This window comes from Eumetopias jubatus, unplaced genomic scaffold (genome assembly GCF_037043125.1).
Source record: "Eumetopias jubatus isolate StellerSeaLion01/CBP00866 unplaced genomic scaffold, mEumJub1_p1.0 scaffold_13, whole genome shotgun sequence".
Classification (NCBI taxonomy): Eukaryota; Metazoa; Chordata; class Mammalia; order Carnivora; family Otariidae; genus Eumetopias; species Eumetopias jubatus.
The window spans coordinates 92,288,839-92,312,179 of NW_028274819.1; the positions used below are offsets into that span (position 1 = coordinate 92,288,839).

The 23,341-nt window shown below is 40.3% G+C and overlaps 1 protein-coding gene across 1 annotated transcript in view; it reads left to right on the plus strand.

Annotated features, from left to right (window-relative positions):
- The window catches only part of CDON (cell adhesion associated, oncogene regulated), a 59,303-nt gene that overhangs the window by 5,887 nt on the left and 30,075 nt on the right, over positions 1 to 23,341 (plus strand). The window contains exons 6-12 of the mRNA XM_028125950.1: positions 1,388 to 1,657; positions 7,374 to 7,724; positions 13,353 to 13,642; positions 14,969 to 15,143; positions 16,929 to 17,057; positions 20,618 to 20,821; positions 22,595 to 22,776. Coding sequence (XP_027981751.1) covers positions 1,388 to 1,657; positions 7,374 to 7,724; positions 13,353 to 13,642; positions 14,969 to 15,143; positions 16,929 to 17,057; positions 20,618 to 20,821; positions 22,595 to 22,776 — 1,601 coding nt within the window. The remainder of the gene's footprint in view (positions 1 to 1,387; positions 1,658 to 7,373; positions 7,725 to 13,352; positions 13,643 to 14,968; positions 15,144 to 16,928; positions 17,058 to 20,617; positions 20,822 to 22,594; positions 22,777 to 23,341) is intronic.

Sequence of the window (23,341 nt, forward strand, 5' to 3'; positions counted from 1 at the left end):
CTGTATCAGTGTGTAGGACCCAGTAGTAGTAACTAAGAGTACTGACTAAAAGATGTCATCTCAAAAAGAAATCTGTTTCAGGGCACCTGGGTAGCTCAGTCGGTTAAGTGTCTGCCTTCGGCTCAGTTCATGATCCCAGGGTCCTGGGATCGAGCCCCGCATCAGGCTCCTTGCTCAGCGGGAAGTCTACTTCTCCCTCTCCCTCTGCCCCTCCCCCTGCTTGTGCTTTCTCTCTCTCTCTCTCTCTCTCTCTCTGTCAAGTGGATAAATAAAATAAAATAAAATAAAAAGATCGGTGTCATTTTATTTTCCCTTTTGGAATGCTTTCACTGTATCTGGCTCATAAAATTTGCATTATTTCCACCCACATTCTAAATATACAGTCTTTATCTCAAAGCTTCTCCTTTCTTTCTTCCAGCTACCTACGTCGCTGTCATGTCTAGCAGCAGAAAATATTTTCCTTTATCAAAACAGATTTTCAAAGGGGCGCCTGGGTGGCTCAGTTGGTTAAGCAACTGCCTTTGGCTCAGGTCATGATCCCGGAGTCCCGGGATCGAGTCCCACATCGGGCTCCCTGCTCGGCGGGGAGCCTGCTTCTCCCTCTGGCCCTCCCCCCTCTCATGTACTCTCTCTTTCTCACTCTCACTCTCTCAAATAAATAAATAAATCTTAAAAAAAACCAGATTTTCATGAAAGCCAGAAAAAGTAGGTAGTAAGTGGTTTCATAATAAAGATAGTTTTCATAGACTTCTGTGTGTGTTCATTTGCAACAATGGCCTGACATAGGTAACATGGGAAGCAGGGAAGGGTATGGGAGGTGAACTTTAAAGTGCAATGATAATCAGGTCTAGATTAATATGCATAGTCAAATAATTTGGGGATATGTTACAAATGTTGGTAAATGATTTACTTTGTCTAGGTGTAAGTGACTTGATGGATAGTAAAGCATCCGTCTAACCTTAAGGCAGAACTGACCATGGAAAGCATTTAACTTGCAAATAAGCATTCTTCTGTTTTGGCTCTTATTTAGTGTGAAATCCAGGGAAACTATTTATTTTAAAGAAATCACCTGAATCAAATGCTCAGAGAAGCCCAAGGGTGTGTGTGTGTGTGTGTGTGTGTGTGTTGGCAGGAATTAAGTGGGTGGAGAGATCTAGAAAAAGAGACAATGACATATTAGTAACATAGGGTTTATTGAATTAGAAGAAAGTTCGAATACATTTCTAATTTTGTCTGGATGACCACAGCAGATGGGAGAATGTTGAGTGAACAATGCAATTTGGTTTCAACTAGTTACTAGTAGAGGGAGGATTTTCTGTGTCTCGTGTGATAATTTAAAAAGGTACCTCTTAGGGGCTCGAGTTTGATTTATATGTTTTATTTTCAGAAAATGCTTCGATTTCTAAAGGACTGCAGGATCAGACTGTCTCTCTGGGCGCCACAGTGCAATTCACTTGTGAGGTGCACGGGAACCCAACTCCAAACCGTACCTGGTTCCATAATGCACAGCCTGTTCATCCTTCCCCACGACATCTCACTGCAGGAAACGGATTGAAAATCAGTGGTGTGACCATGGAAGATTCGGGACTGTATCAGTGTGTAGCAGATAATGGGATTGGGTTCATACAGTCTACTGGGAGACTTGAAATTGAAAAAGGTAGGCTTTTGGGTCCTACAATCATATGAAGTTTCACTTTACAGTTGGCTTTTGTTTTGGTTAAAAATTAAATCATTTTCACTAAAAGGGCATAATCCTATTGCCATAACAGAACTAATGCCTATTTCCCACGTTCCTTTCTAGTTGCAGGTCAGTATTTCCATGATGAAGCAAGATCAACCTCATTTAAAGAATTTTTTTTTAATTATTTTTTTTTAATAGTTACTATGTAGTTTAAAAGGCATGGGGTAAAAGTCTCTCATTCCTATTCCCCAGACAACCATATTGCTTTTAGAACTAATTAGTTTTATCAGTTTCTTGAATATCCTTGTATGTGCATTTATGATCACTTACACATAACATGTCTGTGTGCATTTAATAACATCTGTTTGTTTTTTTCCCCTAAATGGTGGTGTGTTCTTCATCTTGAATTTTTCACTTAACATATCTTGGCTATCTTCCTGTATTAACGAGTGTTTCCTTCCTTTTTCAAATTGCTGATTATTAGTATTCCATGATATGGTTTTAATGATTTGGCTAGTACCTTATTGATGGCTATTTCTAATCTTTTGCCATTTTAAGGAGTTCTATAGTGAATGTCCCTCTGCAGAGATTATTTTGCACAGGTGTTTATATCTGTAAAATAAATTCCTAGAAATGAACTTGCTGAATAAAAGCAGGTTGCATTGATAATGTGGGTAGATACCACCGAGTTGCTCTGCAAAATTGTCACTTGTCTTTATATTCTTACTGACCAGCGATGTGTGACTGCCTGTCTCCTCCTATCCTTACCAAGGCAGGGTGTTGTCAATTGTTTTTTAAATCTTTGCCAGTCTGGTAGGTTAAAAAAAAGTACCTTTGGATCTATGTTTCTTCCATTATGAGTGAATTAGGCTTCTTTTCATGTGTATGAGTCATTTGAATTTGCTTTTCCGTGTATTGACTGTTCATTTTCTTTTGTCCATTTTAAAAATTAGATTGTTGGTCTTCTTTCTTGTGGATTGGTAGTTCTTTATATATTAGGAAATCAATCTTTTGTCTATAACTATTTCAAATGTCAAAGAATCATTGTCATGCAGATCAGTTCTCTGACCTTCATGCAGTTATTTTAGAAGTTAATAATAAAAAACAATTTTTAATTGGCATGTATTTGGAAATGTAAAATTATACTTTTCAATAGTGGAGTTAAAAAAAAAACTATAATGGAAATTTAAAATACTTTGGTGGGGTGCCTGGGTGGCTCAGTTGGTTAAGTGTCTGCCTTTGGCTCAGGTCATGATCCCGGGGTCCTGAGATCGAGCCCTGCATTGGGCTCCTTGCTTCACGGGAAGCCTGCTTCTCCCTCTCCCACTCCCGCTGCTTGTGTTCCCTCTCTCACTGTGTCTCTCTCTGTCAAATAAATAGATAAAATCTTTTAAAAAATAAAATAAAATGAAATACTTTGGTAATGAAAATATCACAGATCGAATCGTGTAGGATATAGCAAAAATGGAACTTAGAAGGAAATGTATAGCTTTAAATGCTTATAAAAGAAAACTGGTAAGACTAAAAACTAGTGAGCTAAGTGAAAAAACAGAAGAGATTTAAAGAAAGTAGAGGAAAAGAGATAATAAAGATAGGAGCAGAAATCAATTGAATAGAAAATTAAGAGGGAGAGAGGATCAATAAAGAAAAAAGTTGGTTCTTTGTAAAATCTAAGAAAATGGGCGAATCTTTGGCAAAATACAAATAAACAATAATAGGAATAAAAAGTAAAAGTCTTGTAGAGATGGAAAGTAATAAGACTGTGATAAACTTTATGCCAGCATTTTACAACTATAGACAGAAATGGACATATTCTTAGGAAAAATACAACTTAGTAAAGCTGTGACTTAAAAGAAATGAAAAAGCCTGAATAGTCCTATACTATCAGAAAGAAACTGATTAGGGTTTTAAAATCTTCCCACAGAGAAAACATCAGGCTGGCTGGTTTTATGGAGAGTTCTACTAAACTTTCAAGTAACAGACCGTCCCAAATATTACACAAACTCTTCCAGAGAAAAGTAAAAAATGGGAATTCTCCAGGCAGTATGATTTTGATGCTAAAAATCACAAGGGAATGGCACAAGAAAGGAAAATCGAAGGCCAACCTCATTTATGAACATAGATGCAAAAATCCTATATAAAATATTAGCAAGTCATCAACATATAAGAAAAGGAAATATATCTTGACTAAGGAGTCATCCCAGGAATCTGTCAGAAAATTTTAAAGTGTCATTCATCCTTTTGATTGAATAAAAAAGAAAAATAATATGATTATATCCATAGAGGCAGAAAAATTTGACATATTTCAGTATCCATGTTAAACACTCTTAGAAAAATAGAAATAGAAGGGAATTTTCTTAATTTGATAAAAAGTATCTAACAAAAACTTACAAGAAACATTACTTTTAGTGGTGAAATATTGGAAAGATTCTCTTTAAAAATCTCTTTTATTTATCATCATACTGGAGATTCTAACCAGCACAGACGGACAAGAAAAATATACTATGTAAGGATAAGAAAGAAAGAAACCAAATCATTATTAATTTATAATTGCCATGATTGCCAACATAGAGAATTCTCAAACTGCTGGCAAATTATTAGAAATAATAAAAACATTTAGCAGCATGGCTGGATGAAGACCAACAAGCAAGAATCAATGTCTTTCTACATAACAGTGTATTAGGTTTCTCCAGAGAAACAAAACCAAGGGAATATATAAAATACAAAGAAGAGGTGATTTCTTACAGGAATTGGCTCACATGGTTATGGAACTGGAGAAGGAGGCAAGCCAGTAGTGTAATCTATTTGTGGGGAGGAGGAGGAGCTGATGGTGTAAGTCTTAACCCAAGTCCAAGACTGGAGAACCAGAAGCACTGATGTTCAGTGACCTAGGACAGGAGAAGATGAATCAGCTTAAGCAGAGAAAATTCACCTTTCCTCTGCATTTTCATTCTATAGAGCACTCAGCAGACTGGATGGTGCTCACCATGTTGGATGGGGCCATCTACTGTACTCTGTTCACCAGTTCTAATGCTGCATCATTGCAGACACACCCAGTTATCTGGACATCCCTTCGCCCAGTCTAGCTGACACATGAAATTAATCATTATAACCAGCAACAAACAGAAAATATAATTTAAAAAAGTCACCTTTCAATATTAGCAGCATTAAAAAGACCTAGGTAACCTGGAAAGGTATACCAGCTGGTAGATACCCAAAGTCAGTATTAGACAGCTGTCAGGTCTTTTCAAACCCTTTTCTGTAGATTCATGCAATTTCAATTAAAATCCTATCAAAATACTTTGAGGATCTTGACAGACTGATTCTGAAATTTATATGGATGAGCAGAGGCCCAAGAATAGCTAAAACATAGGAAAAGAAGAAAAAGAACATGGGGGACTTGTTTTTACAGACATTAGTATACAGAAATCTGTGGTAATTAAAATATGACGTATTGGTGCAGGAACAAATAGACTCTTAGAACGAGACAGAGACAGCCAAAGACATTTGCACCCAAGGACTTGACTTAGATGGCATTGCAGATCACCAAGAGGAGGCTATCCATTTCAAGTTTTGATGTGGGATAATTAGTTGTCAAATTGGACAAAAAGAAATTAAATCTCTAGCCCATAATGTATACAGACAAATTCCTGGTAGATTAAAGTCCTATCTATGAAAGGCAAATGACCAAAAAAAATTTATTTATTTATATATTTACTTAGAGAGCATGAGTGGGGCGGGGCGGGGGACGCAGCCGAAGGAGAATGAGAGAATCCCAAGTAGACTCCTCCCGAGCATGAATCCTGATGTGGGGCTCGATCTCACAACCTTGAGATCATGACCTGAGCCGAAATCAAGAGCTGGATGCTTAACTGCCTGAGCCATCCTGGTGCCTCGAGATGGCGGATTTTTGAAAAAAATATAGTTGAGTATCTATCTGATTGGGCTTCAAAACTTAAGACATTTTGAGCTAATTTTTTTTAAAAAGATTGATATGACTACATTGATATTAGAACATCTTTGTTATTAAAGGATAGCATTAAAAATGAAAAGAAAAGCAATATACTGTGAGAAGATACTAATAACATGTAGAACTAATAAAGGAACAGTATCTGGAATGTACAAAAACTCTGAATCACTACCAAAAAGATAAATGACCCAATCGAAAAATGTACAAAAGGCATTTCACAAAGAAGGAAAAATATCAGTGACACAGGTGAAAAGATGTTCAATCTCATTAATACTCAGGGAGGTACAGCTTATTACCAGTGAGACAAAATCTTAACGTTTACTAGATTGGCAAAAGTTCAGAAATCTAATCATGCACGGTTTTGTCAAATGTAGGAAGTAGGACTAGAGGAAGGAAAGGGTGCGCTGGAGAAAATGCCATTTGTAATTAATATTCCACTGTAGGTGCACTTCACATTAGCTCCAGGGGCGCCTGGGTGGCACAGTCGGTTAAACGCCTGACTCTTGGTTTCAGCTCAGGTCATGATCTCATGGGTTGTGAGACTGAGCCCTACGTCTGGCTCTGTGCTCAGCACGGAGTCTGCTTGAGTTTCTCTCTCCCTTTCCCTCTCCTCCTCCCTCTTGTGCGTGTGCTCTCTCTCTGGAATAAAGAAATAAATCCTAAAAAAAAAAAAGAAAAAAAGAAAAAGAAGACCTCCAGAGAATGAATACCTAGAACCAAAAGGAAAGAGAGTTGGCATCACTATAGTTTGGGAAAAAAGTGTGGTTCATGTATATGGCAAGAAAAACGTTCATCAGCTTTTAGAACTGGTTTCTCTCCCAGGATTTTTGTAATCAGATGTTTCCCCCAGATTAACTATTTTTTTGTGAAGGAGTATTATTTTGTTTTATGCTATTTCATACTGTTTTCATGTTTCAAGTCTGAGGTTTTGGCTTCACATGTTCTTTACTTACAGTGGTTGGATGTGTAGGGGATACATAGTGGAAAGCTCTCAACAGATTCCTTTATATACATTCCTTTTTTCCTAAAGGACCGGAAGTCTAAGTAGGAAATGTCTAGGAGCCTACAATGAAGAATTTTACTTTTTTAAAAAATTTATTTGAGAGATAGAGGGCACATTCAGGGGGAGCAGCAGAGGGAGAAGCGGGCAACCCACTGAGCAGGGAGCCCGATGTGGAATTCGATCCCAGGACCCTTGGATCATGACCTGAGCCGAAGGCAGATGTTTCACCAACTGAGCCACTCAGGCGCCCCAAGAATTCTACTTTTTATGGACAGTTTTACTTGCTGAAAGTTGAGAAGGGAACTAATAAGAAGTGATATCTTTGTTTTAATTATTACTATCATTACTGTATCACTATTTGCACGTGACTTTGCAGACACTGTTATTTCAGTGAATGAATGTGTTCTCCATACTGTAAATGTAAAACATTGCTTAGGGGATTGTAACCAGATTTACTGTGGTGATCATTTCACAAAGTGTATATATATGTTGAGTCATGATGTTGTGCACCTGCAACTAATGTTATATGTCTGTTATACTTCAATAAAAAAAACAAAACAAAACACTGTTAAGAAACACGTGTATAAAAGACGCATTTAAGACTGCTACGTGGGCACAACATTGAGAACATTTATGCAGTAAGATGAATTGACATAATTTTGCATTGTAGATACAACAGTGTTCTTACTCTTTTTATGTGTGAATTACCTTTTTAATAGGCGGTGGACTCAAGCCAGTTATAATTACAGCACCAGCAAGTGCACAGGTGGTAGATGGAGACTTTGTTACTTTGTCCTGCAATGCCACTGGAGTGCCAATCCCTGTCATGCGTTGGTACCACAGGCATGGGTTGATAACCAGCCATCCATCTCAAGTGCTTAGATCTAAATCCCGGAAATCCCACTTACGACCCGGGGGCTTTGACCTGGAGCCTGTCTACCTCATCATGTCCCGAGCTGGCTCAAGCTCTCTGCACATTCAGGCTGTCACTCAGGAACATGCTGGAAAATACACCTGCGAAGCTACGAATGAACATGGCACCACGCGGTCGGAGGCAATCCTCACAGTGGGTGAGTGGCCATTCGTTCTTTTTCTCGGGTGATTAGCTTCCTCTGATAGTAGGGGATAAGGTGCTTTGAAGTATGTTATTTTCATGAGTCCAGCAATCTCTAAATGTAGATATATTTTCCCAGAGACAGTGAAATACAGAACTGTGGTTTTTGGTATTTGGTCTTCACATGAACCGGATGAACCTTAATCTCCATTTCTGATCTTTTTGTTAGGGTTGTATTTGTTCTGTGGACAGCTCTCATTTAGGAGCAAGCCCCAGTTAGGACCCCTTTTCATCATGATTAATGCTTTCGGTTTTTTAAGCTACTGAAAATGGTCATTGCAGACATTTTTCAGGGGAGCCCTTGACAAGTACAGTATCCAAAGTCTCAAGGGTTGGCTTTCATTGAGAAAGTAGAATCATGGTCCTATTAAATAGTATTCAAAGTTGCCTTTCTAATGGGATGCATAACATTCATTCTTGATATTCTACTGAGTTTTGGTGAGGATGTCTTAAAAGCTTTGTACAGTTTTTGAAGAACTAGTATATAGAGTATCAATATTATTAATTCAAATTGGACTTAATTCAAATTCAGACCTTCTGTCAGTGAGTATTTAGAACAGCCTTCCCCCGCAGGTGGTCTGTTGAGTGGAGACTGTCACCTTATGTGTCATGCAAGAGGCAGAGTACTGCCCTTGGTTTTGGCAACTGAGGTCCCTGCTTTAGAGAGCTTTGTGTGGCCTTCTTCTGCCTGGGGCCTCAGATCCCACAGGTCAAAGAGTCCATGAGGGTAAGGGGTTGTGCTTACCCAAGCCTGGCGCCCATGTTCCTCCTTCTGTACAGCAGGACGGGGCTCTGGAATTCCTTGCTTTCATTAGTTCAAAGTCTGGTTCCACACAGCTCTTTCTCCCTGGCCCATCTTCCAGAGTGTAGGCCACACCACCAGTGGCCAGTACCCTTCAGCCTGGAGAGTGGACAAGGGGCGGTCTTTGGCACAGGAGTGGAGGCGAAGTAGACAGAGGTTGGATGGGTACACATGTATTTCCATTCACATGCACACAAGGACCCTCTAGCTCTAGATGAAGCTGGAGGTGGGGAGAAGTGGGGAAGGCCAAGGTCTTCCATTGATACTCTTGTGCTACTCTGTGAATGGCAGAGGTGGGGATGATGTGGGGGTTAAGCATGTAGGCTGGGTAAGCGTCCTGGCCCTGCCACTTAGGAGCTGTGAGACCTGGGGCAAACTGTCGAACTCGTTCCTGCTTGTTTCCTCATCTGCGTAACAGACATAGTGAAGGCCCTACTCCTCAGGTGGATGTGGGAATTTAAGGAATTCTTACCTCCAGTTCCCAGATGCAGAAACTGGTTCCTGGAGGTTAAGGTCATACAGCCAAGGATACGTGGTGGAAGAGAGTATGCACCTGGGCAGTCTGGTGTGAAGTGTTTAGAATGGTGTCTGGCAATAGAAAACCTTCAAATTCCAAGTATTAGGTTCTAATTATTACTATCTAATTATGATTAAATGATAATTATCCCATGTAGTGGTTAGGGAAGGAGGGAATAGTTACTGATTTCGTCATTTTAAGAAACCTCAAATAAAGAAGGTAGTTGAGTGTTGTATAAACTTATACATATAAACACGCGTGTGTATGTATACAGGTGTGTGTTTATATATCTGTTTTGCCAAGCAATAATAAGAGTGGCTCTACTCAAAAGTGTTAGCTGTAGGACAGGTGTAACCCAGGTGCTGCTTGGTTAGCTTTTGGCTGAAGTGATTGTTTCATGTAAATACAGGGTAGCCGGGGACATGATGAGATAGTCATAGCTGATGGAACTAGGTAGTTTGTTTAACTGCCTCACTTTAAATATGAAAGATCTGAATCCCTTAGAAGATGCATAAGCCAATTTGTTTAGGTTAGGACTTCTTAGATCTTTAAAATCTGCCTCCCCCCCTCCCCAGGATTTTAAGTCTTGATAAATACCATTTTCATGTATAGGAAGTAACCCCATCACGAACATCCTACGTAAGTGGTCCTCGCATTTCCTCTTTTGCACGCTCTGTAATTATTAAGACCCAGCTGAGTTTATTAAAGCTTCTAACAATATAGAACAACCCATTTCTTTTTATAGGAGTCTGAGCCTTATTAAATTCTAGCATACTGAGAGCTATTTACTTTGTTTTTTGTGAAGAGGGCAGTAAGCAAGGTCAAAGAGAGAGATGACTGCCCCCCGCCCCCTTTTTTCTTTCCATAGACCTTGGGTTTTGAGGTCTTGGATGTACAAATATTTGTAGAATGGGTTGTAACTCTTCAGAACTATAATGGGAGTTGACTTGGGATAGTCCGGGTAGGGGTGGCTGCCATGGGTGGTCACGGTGGGAATGGCTTTGACAAGTTTGGTTATATTCCTTGTCTAATTAGTTTCAACTCAGAGCCATTAAACTCATTACCATTAAAAGCAGAGTTTTATCAATCTCTTCCAATTCAAAAAGTGTTCTACCTTTAAAAATGCTAGATCTCTCATCTGACTGTTTCACAGAGTTTTTTTTTTAAGATTTTACTTTTTTTTTTTAAAGATTTTATTTATTTATTTGAGAGAGAGAGAGAGAGAGAGAAACAGCATGAGAGGGGAGAAGGTCAGAGGGAGAAGCAGGCTCCCCGCTGAGCCGGGAGCCCGATGTGGGACTCGATCCCGGGACTCCGGGATCATGACCTGAGCCGAAGGCAGTCGCCTAACCAACTTTATTTGAGGGAGAGAGTGTGTGTTAGAGAGAGAGAGAGAGGTCACGAGCAGTGGGGAGGGGTAGAGGGAGAAGCAGACTCCCCGCTGAGCAGGGAGCCCGATGGGGCTCAATCCCAGGACCCTGGGATCATGACCTGAGCCAAAGGCAGATGCTTAACCGACTGAGCCACCCAGGTGCCCTCACGGAGTTGTTTTGAAGATAAGTTGAAATAACATATGTGAAAAAACTTTTGAAAGTAGCATTGGGGCCTTATAAATTGTGTCTAGTAGCTTGTGAGTGCTCAAGTTATATTGTTGGAAGTCGTAGAGGGGAAGGAATTGAATCCCCTTCCTAATAAAAGTTACAGAAAAGTCTCATTGCATTCTGAAATGGCAGAAGTAGAATTTTGATCCTCATATGGTTAGACCCCAGCTGGAGCATAAGTCTGTCTCATGCCTCTGGATCAAATGAGGCATGTGGTCTTTAAGCTCTTGTCCTGCGAAATACCACTTCCCAGTGGTAACCAGCCCAGAGGATCCAGGAAAGTACTAATGATAAAAAGGTCGTTCTCCACCACCCTGAGCCACAGCTAATCACCGCCCCTTGCTCTTGCTCCAGGCCCTCCACCCGCAGCCGCACCAGCTCACACCCTTCACAGCCAGCCCACATTCTGACTCACTAGGTAAACACGGCAGCTCCAGGAGCAATATTTTGGAAGTTTGTCTCAGTGAACTTAATTCGTTTTTTCCTATATGATTTTCTCACTGGCGTTTTATTTTCTTTAGTGGAGGACGCGTCTGGGACACCTTTTCTCTTTTAAACTGAGAACTGACCTTACACCGTTAGCTATGGGTTTTTTTTGTTTTGTTTTGTTTTGTTTTTTGCTGCTTCTCTCCTAAACTGCGGTGATTGTTGGAAAAACACAACCACCTTTTTTTTTTTAAACCAGGAATCTGACTTCATTGTGCAAAAGAAACGCTTTCACATTGTTTCCCCTGCTCCCTTCCTCCACACAAGTGGTCAAAAATAGGAGATCTTTTCGTCGCCAGGATGAATAGCACTGTAGAGCAAGCAAGCCATCAGTACTTCGGTTTCATGGTGCTGGCAGCATATTTGTTTTCCTAGACTGCTTTCTCATTTTTGGCGGCGGCACCACTAACATTCTTCAGCCACCTCTTTTCACCATCTCCCAGAACCCTAATTTCTTTATCTGTAAAGTAGAAGTGATGCTATCCACCTAAGAATGTTTTTTGAGAATTTAATGAGATCATATTCATTAAATGTCTAGCACAATGCTTGGCACATAATATGTGCTCAGTAAATTTTTGGGGGGGGTGAGGGGATATATGCAACCTATTTATTTTTTCAGTTTAAATAAAAGTATTTTCCCTTCTCTGGATGTTCTGGATGCTTTTAGTCATATTAAGACTGTGGGCTTGCTTTATTTTTCTTTAGATTGGCAGTTTCTTTTTTTTTTCTTTTATTTCTTTATTTACTAGAGTGGCAGTTTCTTTCTTTTTTTTTTTTAAAGACTTTATTTATTTATTTAAGAGAGAGAGAAAGAGATAGAGAGCACGAGAGGGAAGAGGGTCAGAGGGAGAAGCAGACTCCCTGCCGAGCAGGGAGACCGATGCAGGACTCGATCCCAGGACTCCAGGATCATGACCTGAGCCGAAGGCAGTCTCTTAACCAACTGAGCCACCCAGGCGCCCTAGAGTGGCAGTTTCTTAAGCCAACCTTCGATTCTATCCGGAAAGAGGGCTTGCTTTGGAAATAAGTAAATTCTTCCTTTATCTTTGCTAGTCTTGTTTCATTTCTTTCCTCTTGTTGAATATAAATTGTTTTGCTTGTGTAGGGTAAGTATTTTAGTTATCCAACAGCCCCTTTATTTATTTTTTAAGATTTATTTATTTGAGAGAGAGTGAGCCAGCGAGCATGGGTGGGGGGGTGCAGAGGGACAGAAGCTGACTTCCCACTGAGAGTGGAGCCCGATGCAGGGCTCGATCTCACAACCCTGAGATCATGACCCCGCGATCATGACCTGAGCCGAAACCAAGAGTTGGACACTTAACTGATGGAGCCACCTGGGCGCCCCTGCAACAGCCCCTCTATTATGTCTTATAGTTCTGTGGGTTGACCGGATGCAGCTAAGCAATTCTGCTGGCCTTGCTTTGGCTCTCTTATGCTGTTGCAGTCAGATGACACCTGGGGCTGGAACAGCCAAAGTGGCTTCACTCCTATATGTGTGAAGGCTGGAATCCCCACCTGCCTCCCCTTCCTTCCTTCCATCCCCCCACACCCCTGTAGTCTCTCTGCATGGCTCGCTTGGCTGTCTGTATGTTGCAACACAAAGAGTAGCAGTGCCAAGCCTTCTTAAGACTCAAGGCTGGAAGAGCACAGTCTCACTTCTGCCTTCCCTTGGTTAAAGCCGGTCCTGGGGCCAGCCCTGATTTAGCGGGGAGGGGACTGCCGGAGGGTGTCAATACTGCGGGGCTGTCTTTGGAGACTGGCTGCCCAGTAGGTAATAGCCTAACTCTTGACTGTTTGCTTACTATTTAGTTCACCTTGTCCCCAAGGAAATGCATTGTTTCATTACCAACTGGAGTTAATGCCCTGTGTTCTTCAACTTAAAATCTTCCGAGGTTAAACTAGCAAATTGTTGTAAAAAGGGAATACTAGTGTAGAGCAAGGAAAAATAACATCCTTCAAGTCACTCAACTACTGCATCCTGTAATTGATTTTTCAATAAGAGGTTGCTCCTGGAGGTTAGATGTTTCCGTGAATTACAAATTGAAATGTTACCTGTTTTCAGTTCTTGGGCTCAGATTGTCAGTATCCATGTGGGCAGTTAGATCACTGTGTAGAAAATGCACTGAAATAATGAATTTCCTCAAGCTCTCTCTTCTCTCTTTCTCCCATCCTCTGCAGTTCCTTTTGAAACAAATACAAAAGTGGAAATGGTCACAGCTTCCAATCCCACTCAGAATGATAAAAGAGATGGTTCAGAAGCTGGATTATTGAGCTCCTTTCCAGTGAAGGAACACTCCAGTGCAGTGGACTCAGCACCAGAGAAAAATGCTAGTGCTGCCTCGGTCCCTGACGCCCCCATCATTCTGAGCCCTCCGCAGACCTACACAGCTGATACGTACCACCTGGTCTGGAGGGCAGGGAAGGATGGTGGGCTGCCCATCAATGCCTATTTCGTGAAGTATCGAAAGGTAACGTCTTCTCATTTACCAGCTTTCTCTTTGCATGCCTTAACATTGTGTTGTGTAACACATGCTTATTATCTTTGACATTTATGGAACAGCAGGAAACAGAACAGGAGTGTTCTAGGACTGTGAGTTTGGGAGAGCTATCCCAGCAGTCATGCTGGATTTACCAGTCTTATAAAAGAAGTAAGAATAAAGTTTACGTAATTTCCCCCAAAATAGGAATTCAAAGAGCCCAGTGACTTCCTGACATTTTTTGTCAAACACTTTAACCACTTGGGTATAAAGCTCTAGAAACCACTTTTTAAAAAGTCATCTCTTCCCTTTCTGAGATAGTAAAATACAGTTTATTTAGCAAATAAAGCAGTTTCTTATTAGAAACCCCGAACAAGTCCTCTGGCATAATCTCTGACGGTTATTTCTATTTCAAGTTGTCCTCCGTCATTGTATTGAAATCTAATGTTGTTTGGTGATTGATTCGGGTGAACCTTGATCCTCTCAGTTGATTTTCCAGTGTTTATCCTTCCAGAGGTTTGTATTAAAGCAAAATGAGAAAATCTGCTCTCTTTGTTTAATGATACTAGTAAATGAACCAAAGATGCCCTCATATTTAAAATACTTTTCTTTGTCCAAGCCATTTTGGTACCCATCACTGAATAGTAATATTTTTAATATCTGGAAAAACTAACATGGTGATATTTGAAAGTTTATTCACTGTTTCTAACCTGATGATTCCAGGTGAAGAAACTTTCACTGGGATTCTTAACCCACACAAAAACTTCCATGCGATACTGTTTCCTGGTTCCATTAACTAAGACACGGCAGAGAGGATCTTTTTAAAATGTATTTCCCCTAATACATGTGGAAAGTGTCAAGACATGAAGAATGCTGAAAATAGATAATGGATAATTATAGAATTCATATGTGCATACATACTCTAATTTATTATATATTATTAATACAGATTATTATATACTTATTTTATGCTCCTCTTAGCCCAGTAAGAAAGGACTGTTGTTTCCTTTACTAGTAAAGGAAGCAAACTCTGGAAGATCAGATCACTTGCTTGAGGCCGTAAGTTAATGGTAAGTAGCAGAACTAGGAGTCTTTTTATTCGTAAGAATTCCTAAGTTCTTGCTACAGGTCTCCTTCTATTTTTTAGCATGAAGAAATATTATGTCTTTTTGACATAATATTTATAAATATTTGTCTTGTTTCATACCAGAATTCATCTGAAATTGATTTTCTCAAATTTGAATGGAAGGTTTTTGTGCCCTGAGTCTCCTTTTTTTTTTTTTTTTTTTTTTTAATGGCTTATTTTCTCTTGAGTAGCTAGATGATGGTGTTGGCCTGGTGGGAAGCTGGCACACGGTTCGAGTCCCAGGAAGTGAAAATGAGCTCCATTTAACTGAACTGGAGCCCTCTAGTCTCTATGAAGTTTTGATGGTTGCAAGAAGTGCAGCAGGTGAAGGGCAGCCTGCCATGCTCACCTTCCGAACCAGCAAAGGTGAGTATCACCTTCCTTAAGAGGAATGAGCTGGCTGACTTGATGTCACTTCGTTAGTTAAGTGTCCTTTTGGGTTGTAGAGATTCTTGTATATAAATTCACTAAATCATTTTATTATCATACGGTTTTTGGCCATGCATATTGTGTTATTCCATCCCATCCAATGTTCTACAAATACTTTTGAGAGTTTATGATATGTAAGGCATTAGGGTAGGTGATGCAGGGAGAACAAAGATGATCAAGACAAGACCCATCCTAATGGTGCTTCTGCTTTGCTAAGGAGGGTAAGACACATAGATAAATACCAACTACAAGGCAGGATTTCAGTTCTGCTAATATTTACTGAATGCCTTTTATGTGCCGGGCAGTAAACAAAGTCGACAAAACTCCTTGCCCTCATGGAGCTCACATTCTAGTTGGGAGAGACTTACACCTAAGTTATAAGTACATTAAAAAGTGATGCATGCTGATAAGAGAAATAAATTAGGGGATGGTTATAGGAAGTGGATGGGGTAGCAGTTGACACAATTTAAGCAAGGTGCCAGAGAAGTCCTCAGCGAGCAGTCAAGAGTGAGCAGAATGTCCAGGGTGAAGTAGAAAACCACATGGATATCTGGGGAAAAACCGTCCGAGCTGATAGATTAGCAAGTGCAGAGACCCCGGGGTAGGGTGTGCTTGATGTACCCTAGAAACACTGAGGGGGCCACTGTGACAGAAGCAAAGTGAGGATGCTGTAGGGGAGAAAGCTCAGGGAGATGACAGAGTGGCCAAACCGCACGGTGCCTTGTCGACCCTGCAAGGACATTGACTTTGACTCTGAGTGAGCCGGACGCATTGCAGGGTTTGAGCTGAGTTGTGACACTGTCTACTCTATGTTTCAACGGGGGGTTCTGGCTACAGGGTAAGGATAGAGTGGAGGATGGCAAAGGTGTCAGCAAAGAGGCCAAAATATGACAAGGAAAAGACTTAGAGAGAAGAGGCCAGGGGAGTACGAAGAAAGGATGTTCTTTCTGTGCGGTAGCTTGTTGAGGGTGGGCTTGATGGGAAAGATGCCATTATAGCTTGGACATAAATGGACGAAAAGTCCAGTGAGTAGAGAGGGGAACGGGACAGAAGAGTATTTTAGTATGGCACAAAAATAAAAAGGAGGTATGATCGAGAATAAATTTATTTATTGGCTTTTGGAAAAGACCCTTTCATACTAATTATTGAGTCTAGCTAGAAAAATAATGAATATTTCTTATTTGAACTGTATTTTTTTCTTGAACTATATTTTGCATTTTCATAATTAGTCCACAGTTGTTTATAGAATCTGACCTGTAAATACCGAATAATAAGCATGTATTTCAGTTTTACAATAATCACCCATTTTCACTTTTTGCCTCTTGGAATTTTAAAACTCAACATAATAATTTTCCCATAAAGAAACAGAAGCTCTTTAAGCATGAATTTTATGTTTTAGAATTAAGAAATAGGTAGAAGAAAAATGGGTGGATCATTTGAAAGCCTTTAGTCATTTAGCTTTGTGTAGATGAAAGTTAGCCTGATGAAGAAAGACACCTTTTAGTTTTCCCTTAAAGCTACTAGAGAAAGACAAAGTACTTTTTCAAGTTCAATTCCTCAGATGAGCTAAGTATTTACAATGTAGGTCTTAAATTTAGACACTGTAACAGAGAAGCTCTTATATCTATATACCAGTTGAGTTTTATAGTATCTTTTCTTCCTCTACATAAACACAGAAGTTTCTGTTGCTTTAGATGAGTATATGTCTTCTAACTTTTCCAGAGAAAACAACCTCGTCAAAAAACACGCAGGCTTCCTCTCCCCCCATGGGCATCCCTCGGCGCCCTGTTGTTTCAGAGGCTATGGACAACTTTGGAGTGGTCCTTACAGATTCCTCTAGGCATAGTGGAGGTAAAGTGGAGAATCTTCATTTTATTGATTTTGTTTGTTTACCAGTGTAACTGACATGTTTCAAATTACTGGAGGGATGGAGTGAGAGAGGGTATTTGATTGTCATTCAGATTATAGCCTACCATATAGCTCTTCCAGGTCCTATTTCAACCATTTTTTAATGTCCTGTACTCAGATCTTGGTAACTCAGTGTCATGATTGGTATTTAAGGTAATAAACACAGGTTCAAAATATTCTGGTACTAAGGTTTTATAACTCATAAAAAGCATTTTTCTGTTTTTCTCTCTGGCAAAGAAACCAGATTTATACTTTAACCTTTTTTTTTTTTTTTTTTTTTGGTGACTTATCCAAATATATGGTGGTACCTATAGTAAGGTTTAGTTTTTTTTTAACCAAACGATTACATGCCATACTGTTTTATTGCTATATCTTGTCAGTGTCATACTTTGTTTTATTGCTGTATCATGCCAATTGTATGGTTTTAATTTTTATTTTTTTAATTTTTTATTTTTTAAAGATTCACTTATTTATTTTAGAGAAGGGAGGGGCAGAGCAGGAGAGAGAGGGACAAGCAGACTCTCCGCTGAGCACGGAGCCCAATGCGGGGCTCCATCTCAAGACCCTGAGATCATGACGTGAGTCGAAACCAAGGCTTGGATGCTTAACCAGTTGAGTCACCCAGGCGCCCCCCAACTGAGTGGTTTTTAGATGTCATAGCAATACAGTTTTCAAATGACTTCTTTTCAGTATTTAAATTTCACATTATCAATTCTGCAATTACAACATAATGTAACTTTCTGTGACTGTGTTAATAGGTGTTAGGAGGACATCTAGGGAGGGCTTAAAATTTCATTGCTCTGAGAATGTTCAAGCTTCTCTTCCCTATTTTTATAGTCTTTCATGAATTGGTCTCAGACAAAAGCAAGTCATAACATTTGAACACCTTCTGGAACCCCTCTGCTTCTTCAGTGTCATGAGCTTCTTCTGCTTGAGTACTTTCACCTCTGAGGAGCAGTTCAGCTGCCTGAAGCAGATTACTTACACGGGTATCAGCTTTATCTGAATAAAGCTGCCCTCTGAAAAACAAAAATCTTATGATTTGTTTAACATACTCTGGTAGATAAGGACTAAATGCTGTTGCAGCGGGGGTAAAGTAAGTCTTGCCTTCCTGGGGTTTAGAGCATAGAGGATGACCTAGACGATAAGTCAATAACCATATAGGGGGTAATATAGACAAATGAACCCATGATAATGATTTGGATTCATTATGCCTGAGAGTCTACCCTCGGTGTTAATGGGATCACAAGAGGAGAATGTAGAAGAGGCAGGTGGTGGTAAGAGAGGCTCCCTCAGCTAAGCCTCGAAGACAGGACTGCTGTGAAGACAAGAATGGATGAAGGAACAGGAAAAGAAGTTCTAGGGAAAGACAGCTCCTATGCAAAGAGATGGATGATGGACATGTTGTATTTCATTTAGAGGTGTGGAGGTTAGAGAATTGGTTTGGTTTGACTGGTTGCCGTGGGGAGTGACACCAGCGTGGGGGGAGGCAGGGGAGTACCTTGTATGATGTATTTCCAATTTCAGCCTTTCCCTTTCCCTGAAAGCTATGAAGAACTCTAAAGAACTTTAAGGAGGGGGAAAAGGGGAATGGCTGAAGATGAGGCTAGAGAAATAATGGGCGGAGGGACAGTGTAGATGGAGAAGGACAAAGGGAATTGAATCCGTACGGAATGAAAGGGAGAAATGGGGTGACTCTGGGCTGGGGTGGCCAGGGACCATTTACCAAGCTAGGTAATCAGGATTTTTAGGTGCAGGTTATGGATTCAGTTCTGGAAGTTTGGAGTTATCTGGGCAGATATAGCTGTTAAGAAGTGATTTCTTGAATCTTCCCCACAACCGGATGAGGGAGATAGCCTATCAGTTTTACAGATTAGGAAACTGGAACTCATGGAGCTCACACAGCTTTGCCTGAGGTCATCCAGCAGGCATCCAGCAGTTCTTCACATTTGGATTTTTAAACTCCAACTTGTCTTTGTTTTATGTCACATGCTCTTTCTTTTAGATCTTGAAGATTCTCCTCTGTAGAGATTCTTTTCCCTAATAACCTTTTTCTATTTGATCTGTGGTGTTTTTTTCTTTGATGAGTTTTAACCTCCTGTGAATCAGTTTAAGGAGGTTGTTTATCTAGTACCAAAAAAGAGATTCACTAACAGTTCTGTTCATTCTGTTTCCATTGCTTTCTAACTTGAAAGGAATACAGTAAGTATCATTCAGAAGTTGCCTGCTTTGAATGTTTTCCTCTTTTTCTCCATTATGCAGTTTGTTTTTAAAATGCCACCATTTTCTCCATACAGGTACCATTGGCAACATCATTGTGTTCTTCCCAATGCACTTGTGTTCGGGCTAAAGAGTTGTTGAGACAGAGTGGTCTTGCTTAAGGAATGTGACACTGGCTAGACAGACAGGGCTCCCTTAGCATAACCATGGCCCGGAGCTGGTCCTCCTCCTTCAGCTCTGGACACTTGACTGTTAGCCAGCCCAAAGATAGTCTCCTGAGACCCAGCTCACTTGTACAAAATTCAGAGGGGATGGATGTAAACCAGAGTGGTGATTTACTGATTTGCCCTGTAACCGTCACACAGACCAGATGGTTTCTCTCAGCATTCTTTCCTTGGAGGAACCAAGTGGGAAGCCAGTTATAACCACAAGATTGCTTGGTTAGCAAGAAGCGTTAGGTACATGGTTTAAATGGTGGATGGACGTACTCCTGATGTTTCTACCTGCCACGGGACTCTAGACTCTTGTGGGCTAGGACATCCCTTCCCCTTGGCAGTGCGAACTGAAACTGCTCAACATTGGTTCTCTCATCCCCGTTTTCTGATCAGGTGGATCATCTAATTGCTGAGAGCAGTTTTCTTTGTTTAACTACACACCCTGTCTTCCTGCTTTCATCCTGCGCAGCATTCTCCCTTCCCATTAATATCCCTGTTGATTTATTAGTCAAATTTTCTCTCTCTCTACCGCTTTCAGTCTGTTTTCTGGGAGTAGCTTTCCTCTAGGCTTGAGGTGTGTTAAGATAGGCTATGGTAGCAATAGCTAATAATCTGTAGATCATTTGCTGAATGTGTTTTATGTAGCTTGGATGGATAAAGAAAAACATTTAAACAAAATAACACCTAATTTTGAACATTTACTGTAAATTATAACCACATTCAGACTTGAGGCACCAAGTAATAATTACTTATACACTGTTTAGCTGTGAGTCCAAAGTAGCATGGTCACTATTCTCATGACCATTGACTTTCAGTTTTTTAGAGCTAATTCTCAAGTTTATAGATTATCTTGCTTTTCCTTCCTTTTATTTCCTGTTTTTGGCCATTTCATTGCCCATTAGCTTTTGACAGAGGGCAGGAAGATAGTCATAATATTATTAACTCTGGTAATAAGTTTGGTGACGAACCTTTAATAAAATGATCCTTGGGATTTATACCTTTCAGTTTATTTGAGTTATTCTTGTCTCTGACACCATGGGTTATTGGAATGGATGTTTCCGTGTTTAGTTCCAGAGGCACCTGACCGGCCTACCATCTCCACGGCATCAGAGACCTCTGTCTATGTCACTTGGATTCCGCGGGCCAATGGGGGTTCTCCAATCACTGCCTTCAAGGTCGAATACAAACGGATGAGGACCAGTGATTGGCTGGTGGCAGCTGAAGACATCCCTCCTTCCAAACTTTCTGTGGAAGTTCGTAGTTTAGAGCCAGGTAGTAATATTCAAACATTTCCCTTTTTGCCGTCTGTGCTGACTTTATTGTTATTATTATTTTTTGGTTAAGATTTTGTTTATTTAATTAGAGAGAGAGAGAGCATGAGAGTGAGAGAGATTGAGAGAACGAGTGGGGGGAGGGGCAGAGGGAGAAGTGGACTCCCCACAGAGCAGGGAGCCCGATGCAGGACTCCGGGATCACAACTGGAGCCAAAGGCAGATGCTCAACCGACTGAGCCACCCACAGCACCCTGTGCTGACTTTAGATGCATATTTGTAATGATTTTGTACTCTTCTAATTATTAAAGTAATAGGAGCCTATTGTGTGAAAATTTGAAAGCAAAGAAACTAGAAAGAAGAGAGTAAGTCACCTGAAGCCCACCCATCCAGAGATAAGCATTGTTTTCACTTTGGTATATTTTTGGTAGCCTTTTTGTTTTTTTAATACAAACTGGGATCATGCCAAAAATACTGTTTTGTGACCCCATTTTCCCCATGTTATATCATATGCATTTCCCAGTGTCATTAGAAATTCTTCAAAAACTCAGTTTTTTAATAACTATATATCTACTGTATAAGTATAGTATAATTTACTTAACCCATCCTTTTTTTCTGGGTTTTAGATTATTTTTAACTGTCAATAACTTAGAGCGTTGCGGTGACATCTTTGTGTATAGGTGTTTTGCTATGATTACATGTTTGAAGAGGAAAATTGCTTGTTATTTGACTAAAATTGTTTGATCTAATGATGAATCACAGCGTAGTTATACTTAGTGCTTAGGCTTAGGGAAACGAGAGAACACTTAATGCTTCTTTGCTAAGTTTTGTTTCAGCAGAAAGACCCCCCCCCCAGCCACCCCCCCATCACCCCCAATATCTTGAGGCTGTATGCAGGAAGTTAAACCGCACAAGAGAAAACCAGTAATCACAAATACACTGTTGTGGCTTTTATTTGTTTAGGTTTCATGACCATTTTGTTTATGGACTTCTAGATGTACTTAGCGGCACGTGCCTGTGTTTCTCTAAACAGGTAAAGAGAGGAGCCTGTAGGTATCATTGGGAGAAGGTGACAAGTTTTAAATGTGGGTGAAGCTAAACAGCATTCTATAGACAGAAAACGTCTTCAGAAGCGCAGTGGTTATTTCTGAGCCATCAGGAAACGTGCTCTAGGAGTCTAATTTATTCTTTAGATGCAGAGCTTCAGAAACTCACAATCCTTAGAGTTCTTTTTAAGTTCTTAGTATGTAATACAAATAAATGCCTTCTGTTGTAGTTTAGATCTGCTCCTTCTTATCCTATTCTTGGTGAAATCAGAGTGTCATCTGCTGATACCCACACAGCACCCCTTCTGAAGTGTATCCGCCATATTAAACTTCGCTTCAGTTGTTTCTTTCAAGGGAAAAGAACCTAGTTTTGAGCACAGATACTTCAACTAATACTGTATTTGATGGTTATGACTTTAGAACATGACGGTAAGGAAAGTAAACGTGCTCTTTCCTGTTCTCCACCTGCCCCTTCCGTGACAGATGTCATTAATCTTTCGTGGCATTGTCTCCCGGTGACTCCTCATAAGCTCTTGGAATCTGGATCATCATGAACATCCACTGCTGGTTGGCTGGCAAGTGGGTTGAAATCTGTTTACTCTATAGGCTTCAGAGGATGTGTTTGTTAGCGTAGAGACTGGAGCGCAGTTTTCCTATTTTGAGTATTGTACCTTCAGCTGTCATATGGCCAAGTTTTTTAAAAACTGGTTTCTTTCCTCCCTCAAAAGGTTCAACGTACAAGTTTAGGGTCATTGCCATCAACCATTATGGTGAGAGTTTCCGGAGTTCAGCGTCTCGTCCTTATCAGGTGGCTGGGTTCCCCAATCGCTTTTCTAACCGTCCCATCACCGGGCCTCACATCGCATACACCGAAGCTGTCAGCGATACTCAGATCATGCTGAAGTGGACGGTAAGTGGAACATCTTCTCTAACGAGATGCTTTCCCGTGTGGCCATGTTGACGGTCGATTTACTAGTCTCACGACACGATATTATGAGTAGCAAAATGTTTTTAATTTTTAAGTGTTTGGCTGTGTTAACGATCGATTTACTATTCTGATGACAGGATATTATGAATAGCACATGTTTTTAACTATTAAAATAGTTAAAATTTTCAATGGGAAAATTGAAGGGCACAGATATTTGTCTAAAAAGCACATGTGGTAAGTGGGGCAGGGTTAAAAATACACTTGTCTCCTCAGCTTTCATCCAAGTGTTAACTTAATTGCCCTTTCAAGATTTATTTATTCTTTTTTTTAAGATTTCATTTATTCATTTGACATAGAGAGAGAGAGCACAAGCAGGGGGAGTGGCAGGCAGAGGAAGAGGGAGAAGCAGGCTCCCCACTGAGCAGAGAGCCCAATATGGGACTCAATTCCAGGACCCTGGGATCATGACCCAAGCCGAAGGCAGATGCCCAACAAACTGAGCCACCCAGGCATTGCAAGATTTATTTATTTTGAACTAAATGTTTTA